Source organism: Sander lucioperca, chromosome 5 (genome assembly GCF_008315115.2).
Source record: "Sander lucioperca isolate FBNREF2018 chromosome 5, SLUC_FBN_1.2, whole genome shotgun sequence".
NCBI classification, from domain to species: domain Eukaryota; kingdom Metazoa; phylum Chordata; class Actinopteri; order Perciformes; family Percidae; genus Sander; species Sander lucioperca.
Window position 1 is genome coordinate 32,863,804 of NC_050177.1, and position 10,000 is coordinate 32,873,803.

Genomic DNA, 10,000 nt, shown 5'->3' on the forward strand with positions numbered 1-10,000 from the left:
TTCCGCCGTCCGTCATGGCGTTCATAATTCGCGCGAGTGGAGCGTGACGTCACGTGCAAAGGGTCAATAGTTCGTACCTTCAGCAGCCTGTATCCAGGTGAACAGGTGAACAGGACGTGGTCTTTGAAGGAGTATTCTGATTGGACGGGGTTCAGCATGGCATTGGGCGGGGTTTCAAGTGCAGGACACTTACTTCCTGTCATGACAAAATAAAAGTGTTTAAAGTTCCCAAATTGTAAAAAGTGAGACTTCCGTGTCTCTTCTGACCAGGCTCCATGTAAATAATCACCACTTTTATCATGGTAAAACACACTTCATTCAAAGTAGACAGAAATAAAATTAAACTATCAAAAGCCGTCTTGGTTCATCTTTCCACTGTTCCAACAATCACCACTCTGGTTTGGTTGAAATAAACCCTTAATTCACCCATTACATGTGGAGATATGCTGGCTCTATACACGCTAAAAGTCCTGATTATTTACATGGAGTCTGGTGGAGATATGCTGGCTCTATACACGCTAAAAGTAGGGATTATTTACATGGAGTCTGGTGGAGATATGCTGGCTCTATACACGCTAAAAGTAGGGATTATTTACATGGAGTCTGGTGGAGATATGCTGGCTCTATACACGCTAAAAGTAGGGATTATTTACATGGAGTCTGGTGGAAATATGCTGGCTCTATACACGCTAAAAGTGCTGATTATTTACATGGAGTCTGGTGGTTTTGGTGATGGTGTATATAGTGTGTATTAGTACCTGTAGATGTGTATATAGTGTGTAATGTGTAGTATATAATGTGTAGTGTGTAGTATATAGTGTGTATTAGTACCAGTAGATGTGTATATAGTGTGTAATGTGTAGTATATAATGTGTAGTGTGTAGTGTGTAGTATATAGTGTGTATTAGTACCTATAGATGTGTATATAGTGTGTCATGTGTAGTATATAATGTATAGTATGTAGTATATAGTGTGTATTAGTACCTGTAGATGTGTATATAGTGTGTAATGTGTAGTATATAATGTGTAGTGTGTAGTGTGTAGTATATAGTGTGTATTAGTACCTATAGATGTGTATATAGTGTGTCATGTGTAGTATATAATGTATAGTATGTAGTATATAGTGTGTATTAGTACCTGTAGATGTGTATATAGTGTGTAATGTGTAGTATATAATGTGTAGTGTGTAGTATATAGTGTGTATTAGTACCTATAGATGTGTATTGGAGGCTCCAGCCAGCGTTCTCTCCTGAGTTGTCGCTGTGGAAGAACACGGTGACCACGTTGCTGTCCGTCTGAATCTCCGGCGGCGCTCGGTCTCCACAGAACGGACCGAACTCACTGCTGCCAGCCAAGACCTGAACCAGAACAGAGACCAGAGACCAGATCAGAGACCAGACCAGAGACCAGATCAGAGACCAGACCAGAGACCAGACCAGAGACCAGATCAGAGACCAGACCAGAGACCAGATCAGAGACCAGACCAGAGACCAGATCAGAGACCAGACCAGAGACCAGACCAGACCAGACCAGAGACCAGAGACCAGAGACCAGAGACCAGAGACAAGACCAGAGACCAGACCAGAGACCAGAGACCAGAGACCAGACCAGACCAGATCAGAGACCAGACCAGACCAGAGACCAGACCAGAGACCAGACCAGAGACCAGATCAGAGACCAGACCAGAGACCAGACCAGAGACCAGAGACGTGGCGACAGGGCTAGATCTTCTTATCTGTACTGTAACAGCCATCATCATCCCTGTTCGTGTCATGATACAGGCCTACGTGTTTGTCCAATGCTCAGCCCGTTCTAGTCCTACAGCTGAACCATGGCAACCTCACAGTTAGCTAGTGGGAACACGAACGGACTGAACGGGCCAGTTAAACGTGCAGCTTGCTTGGATTTACTCCGTGGAAACCACATTGATAGAGCATTTATCCAGGAGTCCCATCTTAAAGCAACTGATGTACAGCGATAATAGACAACATTACGAGGCAGCACCAGCGTCCGCTGACTCTAAAACCCATAACCAGACTGATAAATTTGGCAGTGAAGACGGCCGCATTTCTTACATAAACACTATAATTGCTGGTCGCAAACTAGCATTTATGTCAGTATATGCACCTAACCAGTTCGATCCTATATTTTTCACCACACTAGCTGAAATATGTCTGACGTGTGTGATTTTGCTATAATGACGGGTGCAGATATGAGTGTGGTTATAAGCCCGGCCTTAGACAGCTCGAGCCCCGCGGGACACTGTTTCAGCCTCTCTGTCCACATTTATATCTGACTTCAGCTTAGTTGGTGTATTTCCTGCTGTTAACCCAACAGTTAAGCAATATAGTTTCTATTCTAATAGACATAAAACCTGCTCTCGCATTGACTACATCTTAACCTCAGGCTCAATCTCTGAAATTCATAATGCAGTGCTTTCTCCTACTCCATTACCTGACCATAGCATCCTTTTAGTCAAACGTACCTCACTGAACACACCTACCAGAGCAGCTCGCTGGCGCTTTAACACAACTCTGCTCAAGAGTGAAGAATATTGTGACTACTTCCGGAGAGAGCTGAGCAGTTTTGTGGCTGAGAATACCGGTTCCGTTAATGACGCTCGAATATTTTGGTACGCTCTGAAAGGATGTATCAGGAACGCCTCGATAGCTTTTTCCTCACATCTTAGTAAGACTCGGCTGGCCAAAATAATCATTTTGAATCTAAACTTACTTCTCCAGAGCAGTGGTTCTCAAACTTTTTTCAATAATGTTCCCTTTTGAATTCTTAAGCCAAGTACCCCCTGACCAGCGCTAATCATTTTGGTAGAAAAAAAGTCTCTATAAAGAGGAACAGTACTGTGCTGTCAGCGATATATTCACTAAATAACAGCCTTGGACCTGGAAACACACATTTAAATGCTGACGAGAGAAGGAGACAAAAACTGTAAAAAAATAAAAAATAAAAAAGACAAAACCTTGGAAAAAGATGGTAGAAATAATTTATAATTTAATTTATATAATTTATACTGTTTATTGATCCCCAGTGGGGAAATTACAATTTACACTCTGTTAGAAATCACTACACAAGAAGGAAGGAAGTAAGGCAACAACAGGTCGAAATAGTATCAAGAACTTCAAAAACACTGACATGTCTTCGAAAAAAGCGAGAAACTTGTAAAAAGTAGAAGGAAGGAAGGAAGATTAGGTCCAAAGAAGGAGACACAAATGTCACATTTTTGGTAGGAAAAAAAAAAAGTCTCTATAAAGAGGAACAATGTTCTGGACAACAGCCTTGTTACTATTAAACATTTAGTTAGATATCTCAGGTACCCCCTGCAGTCCTCCAGAGTACCACTAGGGGGACACGTACCCCCTGCAGTCCTCCAGAGTACCACTAGGGGGACACGTACCCCCTGCAGTCCTCCAGAGTACCCCTAGGGGGACACGTACCCCCTGCAGTCCTCCAGAGTACCACTAGGGGGACAAGTACCCCCTGCAGTCCTCCAGAGTACCCCTAGGGGGACACGTACCCCCTGCAGTCCTCCAGAGTACCCCTAGGGGGACAAGTACCCCTGCAGTCCTCCAGAGTACCCCTAGGGGGACAAGTACCCCCTGCAGTCCTCCAGAGTACCACTAGGGGGACAAGTACCCCCTGCAGTCCTCCAGAGTACCACTAGGGGGACAAGTACCCCCTGCAGTCCTCCAGAGTACCACTAGGGGGACAAGTACCCCCTGCAGTCCTCCAGAGTACCCCTAGGGGGCGTCAGAGCAGACGAGAGCAGTCTTAACACACCACACACGGCAGGAACATCTGATCAGATTATTTTACCATAATCAGAGCATCCTTAAGATTGTCAGAAGGGGGGAATCGGGGCTAAAATCGGCCTAATTATCCTGCCGTGTGAACCAGGCTTTATTGACACCTATGTCTTCCTACAGATGGCGTTGGGGACCTCGCCCTGCGGCAGCTGCCAGCCTTGCTTCCACCTTCAACTTACAAAGATGGCCGTGGCCGCGGTGCGACAGTGGTCGCCACACCACTCAGGAACGCAGCTTGGCCTTCATCGACCATACGCCTGTAAGTCCTCAAGCACATCTAAAGGGAAACTTTATTCATTTTATCAACATATCTGAGCTCAAGAATGTGTGCACGCACATATGCATATCCAGGTTTGTTTGACTATACTTTTGGGGACAGGCATCAAATATAGCGTGAGAAATAGGCGTTCTACAAGCTCACAACGCGTTGGTCTCTATCAAAGCATCCAGCAGTGCCACAGGCTGATTACCTCGGTACCACACCGCACTGATCAGTCATGTGTTCTAAAACAGGCACCAACAAAGTACTGAGTGCTGAAATTAACATATTATCAGAAGGTTGACACTTTTGTATTTTAACCCATTAAATCTACAAAGCATTGCAGCCCACCTATCGGACCACCTGGCTGCCTATCAGCCAGATAACAGTCAGATAGGTGACAGATAGTCAGATAGTCAGATAGTCAGATAGTCAGATAGGTGACAGATAGTCAGATAGGTGACAGATAGTCAGATAGTCAGATAGTCAGATAGGTGACAGATAGTCAGATAGTCAGATAGGTGACAGATAGTCAGATAGGTGACAGATAGTCAGATAGTCAGATAGTCAGATAGGTGACAGATAGTCAGATAGTCAGATAGGTGACAGATAGTCAGATAGGTGACAGATAGTCAGATAGGTGACAGATAGTCAGATAGTCAGATAGTCAGATAGGTGACAGATAGTCAGATAGGTGACAGATAGTCAGATAGGTGACAGATAGTCAGATAGTCAGATAGTCAGATAGGTGACAGATAGTCAGATAGGTGACAGATAGTCAGATAGTCAGATAGTCAGATAGGTGACAGATAGTCAGATAGGTGACAGATAGTCAGATTAGATCAGACTATTACAGTTCAACTTTTTGAATTAGAGATGCACTGAATCTTTTCCAAATTGTAGAGCTAACTAGACTTTATCATAAAACAATCATTTCTCTAGTGAGGACCAGGAAAATGGTCTTCACAATGTCTATATTTAATTCTACTGTAGCAGTCGGTAGACGTTTGGTCCTTACTCACTCACTCTCTCACTTGCTCTCTTGTATTCTGTCTTTTTAGCCTGGAATAAACATGGTGGAGTACCTCCATGAGGCCAAGGCATGCAAACCGTACCCCCACATCCTGACGCTGGGAAATGGTCAGAGCACATTTCAGGCCTTCGTCATAATAGCTGGACAGGCCCTGGAACAACAAGCGCTGCTTCAGGCCGTTGATGTCTGCTTCAAGGCCTTCTTTGTCTTTGACATTAAATACCCGAAGCAGTGTGAACATGTGTGGGAATTCATACAGACTGTAATATATGAAATGGTCAAGTTTATTCAAAGTAGAATACTTGCTTGCAAGTAGAGCTAATGGCTCTTAATAACAGCTTTTTAATGGAATTTGAGTTTCTTGACTTTGTTCCCTATAGACCTGTTGACTGTTGAATGTTCAGCCAGTTCAGTCATAACTGTTGTTTTGCTCTGAATGTTTTCCTACCTGAGTGATATGAACTGCACCAGTTCCACGATATTGTTGATATTAATTAATGTAATATAATAAGTTGTGTGTGTGTGTGTGTGTGTGTGTGTGTGTGTGTGTGTGTCTGTCTGTGTCTCTGTGTGTGTGTGTGTGTGTGTGTGTGTGTGTGTGTGTGTGTGTGTGTGTGTGTGTGTGTGTGTGTGTGTACCTTGACGTGGTCATAGGGACAGAGTACTTCAGGGTGATCCTCCACATCAAAGCGAGGGTCAAACTGGAGGCGGAGCCTGAAGCCTGGCGCCACTTCTATCCGGTAGGAACAGTCGGAGCTTTTTGGGTACGGAGACGGGAAGTCTACGCTGCTCAGAACACCGGAGCGTTCCCTGAACACACCGTCACTGCACTCCACTGGACCAAAACACACACACACACACACACACACACACACACACACACACCACACACACACACACACACACACACACACACAGCATGTGGTGAGCCTCCTCCACACAGAGACATGCAGACAATGTCAATATTTACCACCAATTATCATCAGCTATCAGTCACACAGAGGCTAGAGTCCAGATACTGAACACACACACACACACACACACACACAGACACACACACACAGACACACACACACACAGACACAAACACACACACACACACACACACAGACACACACACACAGAGACACACAGAGACACACACACACAGACACACACACACACACACACAAACACACACACACACAGAGACACACACACACACAGACACACACACACACACACAAACACACACACACACACACACAGACACACACACACACACACAGACACACACAAACACACAGACACAGACACACACACCCCCCGATGGATCTATTAGGAGCTGTAAAGTGAGAGTGAAGATGGAGATGGAGCATCATGTGACGTGGCGGTCTGATGAACGTCAGGATGATTAACGCTCCAGAGTCAGGAGACATCTTGTCTTTAGGTAAACCGGCCATGTGTTGGCTGCTCATTTAGACATTCTATTATTATTATTATTATTATTATTATTATTTAGACATTTTAGTCACTCATGTGTCAGCTGTAGCGTAAACGTCCTCCTCATTAATCTGATAAATGAGAAGTGGACCGTGGGAACCACAGACTCAGAGTGTGGTTGTGTGTGTGTGTGTGTGTGTGTGTGTGTGTGTGTGTGTGTGTGTGTGTGTGTGTGTGTGTGTGTGTGTGTGTGTGTGTGTGTGTGTGGGGTGGTGTTGCTGTGACTTGTTGGCAGCCGGCAGTAATCAGGATCAGCTCAGCTGGAATTCTAATCTGACCTGAGACTGACAGAGTAAGCTGCAGCACACGGTCCCACACGGTCTCAGGGTCTCAGGGTCTCAGGGTCTCAGAGTCTCAGGGTCTCAGGGTCTCAGGGTCTCAGAGTCTCAGGGTCTCAGGGTCTCAGGGTCTCAGAGTCTCAGGGTCTCAGGGTCTCAGGGTCTCAGGGTCTCAGAGTCTCAGGGTCTCAGGGTCTCAGAGTCTCAGGGTCTCAGGGTCTCAGGGAGTCACAACAACGCTACAGGTCAACTCGCGTCCACTTCAACATCTCACAACATCATCTACTAACACCCAACCTCCATCACGGGGGTCAGCCAGCATCCAGACAGCCTAGCTCCTATGGAGACTCTGAGTCTACTAAGCCATCAGCTCCCGTTAGCATCCCATTGACTACCATTCATTCTGTCGTCACTTTGACAGAGAATAACTTTACATCTGAAGAGTTTAAAGACTCTATTTGTCTATTGTTTATTTCTAAAGAAACACGACAATGTATAAAAGGCTCCATTACCTTGTACCTCACGTTATGGCTCCGTAGCAGACGTTTTTATATAAAAATAGACTAACGAGACCACGAGACTTACTGTCACTGAGTCCCATTGGCTCTAATGGACGTTGCAGTCCAGCTTCAAGATGGCCGTCTGTAAGCCTTGATCGGTACTTGCTTTTGGTAAAGTTCACTGTTGAGAACAATTTCTCACACATATGTACTTCCAAAAAGGCCCAGTACATGACTGAAAGCTCTGGACAGCTCTGGGAATGATGGAAGCAGCTCTCTCAGAAACCTTTTCCCTGTGCCTCTCTGGATTTAGCTTTTAGTTCACTGTTGCAATGCAAGTCAATAACAGCTGAGAAGGGGTCCCGACCAAGCACGTTTACTTATAGCGCTAAAGGAGACTTTTAGCGTCAATAAGAACGACAAAGGCACCTGACCAAGCGTCCAGATTTTACGAGATGGGTTTGAGAACGTGTTGGAAAGCTGTGCCCTGTTCCACCAAAGATCTGCATGCAGAGAAATGACAGCGGTTGGCTGCAGACAGTTTTGTGGAGAAAGCCTTCACACTCTCACAGGCTGTTGACCAGGGCCTGCAGCTTTAGGTTCAGGAGGTTTAGTTCTTGTGTTATGTCCACAAGGAATGCCAAATCCATTATCCATTTTGGATTATCAAGCTCTGGAATATCCAGCCTGCCATTTTCCATGAATCTCTTCACTCAGTGAAGTACAGCACGTCACCGTACGATGCCTCAGTTTCCTCCAGAAAGGCCCGGAACTGGCGGTGTTGTAACCCTCTGGACCTGGTATAGTTAACACGTTTCAGGACGACAGACATCACATCTTCATAATTCAAGCATTAGCCACACAGTTGATGTTGATGTATAATGCAGTGTAGAGCAGTAGCTGGACCAGCATCTCCTTCCTCTAACTTTCTCTGTACCAGCGCTACTGGTCCGTTTTTCTTGCCTGTCATGGACGGTTCTCCATCAGTGGTAACGCCCACCAGTCTGTTCCACGCATAGACAGAATATATAATGGAGCAGCAGGTCCCGTGTCTCTGGACGGAGACCAGTGAAGTCTCTTTCCCGGTGATGGCTGAGCGTTACTGAGCAGCCTCCAACTGAGCTTGAAGACGTAGATGTGACGTGAGCAACCTGTCTGAAAGTTGGAAGTCTTCTGGTAGCTGTGCCAAGAGAAATCTCAATCATTCCCAATCTAGCAGAGACGGAGAGGGAGAGCAGGAGAGAACCTTGCCGAAATATTTAGTTCCGATGCTTTTCACGGACTCTATGGCAGGGGTCTCAAACTTCCGGCCCGCGACTTGATGTCAAAATAATAATGTAATTCGGCCCTTGAGGGTATTTTTTAGAACAACACGAAGACGAGGAGGAGGAGGGAAAGTATGTCGCTTTCAAAACCTAAGAGAAGGTGGATAGCGAGCGTAGACAGTTTCTAGAAAGTTGTTGGGTTTGTTGGACGTTTTTGCTGCTTTTAAGTCACTTTTTAGACGTTTTAGCGCTTCATTAACCCTTACATAAAGCCTAACTCTCGCCAAAATGCAACCTAAGGTCTTTTTGTGAATGGACCCGAGTCAAACTTTCATTTAAAAGCATATTTAGGACAGAATCACCACTTTTAAGATTTACCGTATTCTAGTTTTTGGGTGAAATGGTCTTCTGAATGGGAGAGCTAGGGACACTTTGATGCTAGCCTCAAAATAGCTATTTTTAAACCACTAAGAAGGTTCGACACAACATGAGACTTTGGTCCCAGTATCACCAGGAGCTCTACACCTTAACTCCACCGGTGACCAAGATATACTATAACCAGGAGCTCTACACCTTAACTCCACCGGTGACCAAGATATACTATAACCAGGAGCTCTACACCTTAACTCCACCGGTGACCAAGATATACTATAACCAGGAGCTCTACACCTTAACTCCACCGGTGACCAAGATATACTATAACCAGGAGCTCTACACCTTAACTCCACCGGTGACCAAGATATACTATAACCAGGAGCTCTACACCTTAACCAAAGCACTGAGATCATTGTTAGGAACACATGCACAGGGGCGGCCTCCAGCTCAGCCAATCAGAGCGTTGGCCCCACGTTGGCTGAGTCCTTCACAGCGGCGCGGGGTTTGAGTCCGACCTGCTGCCCTCTGCTGCGTGTCCCCCCCCCCCCTCCCCTTTCCTGTCTATCCAGCGTCACATGAAGGCAAAGCCCCCAAATAGTCTGAGAAACACGGCGCTGTGCAGGGCCTGACTCCACGAACAGCCCAGGTTAAAGGTGATGACATCACAGCCTCACCTGTGCAGGTGTGGTTGTCCGAGTGCAGCAGGTAACCATAGCGACAGGAGCCTCACCTGTGCAGGTGCGGTTGTCCGAGTGCAGCAGGTAACCATAGCGACAGGAGCAGTAGTATCCTCCGATGAAGTTGTGACAGAAATGATCGCAGACGAGTTCTTCATCGCTCCGCTCACTGCACTCATCCACATCTGAGAGACAGACAGGTAGACAGGCAGACAGACAGACAGAGAGGTAGACAGACAGGTAGAGAGACAGGTAGACAGGCAGAGAGGTAGACAGGTAGACACAGACAGATAGGTAGACAGACAGGTAG

At 45.8% G+C, this 10,000-nt stretch overlaps 2 protein-coding genes across 2 annotated transcripts in view; both read right to left on the reverse strand.

The window, feature by feature from the left end:
• Positions 1–10,000, reverse strand: part of LOC116038066 (NACHT, LRR and PYD domains-containing protein 3-like) — a 1,733,742-nt gene that overhangs the window by 1,678,706 nt on the left and 45,036 nt on the right. The gene's annotated exons all lie outside the window — the stretch shown is intronic.
• LOC116057060 (mannan-binding lectin serine protease 1-like) overlaps positions 1–10,000 on the reverse strand; it is a 23,186-nt gene that overhangs the window by 3,123 nt on the left and 10,063 nt on the right. Inside the window, exons 4-7 of the mRNA XM_031309482.2 lie at positions 9,744–9,875; positions 5,752–5,948; positions 1,211–1,358; positions 78–196 (exon numbers count right to left, since the gene is read on the reverse strand). Of these exons, the coding sequence (XP_031165342.1) occupies positions 78–196; positions 1,211–1,358; positions 5,752–5,948; positions 9,744–9,875 (596 nt within the window). The remainder of the gene's footprint in view (positions 1–77; positions 197–1,210; positions 1,359–5,751; positions 5,949–9,743; positions 9,876–10,000) is intronic.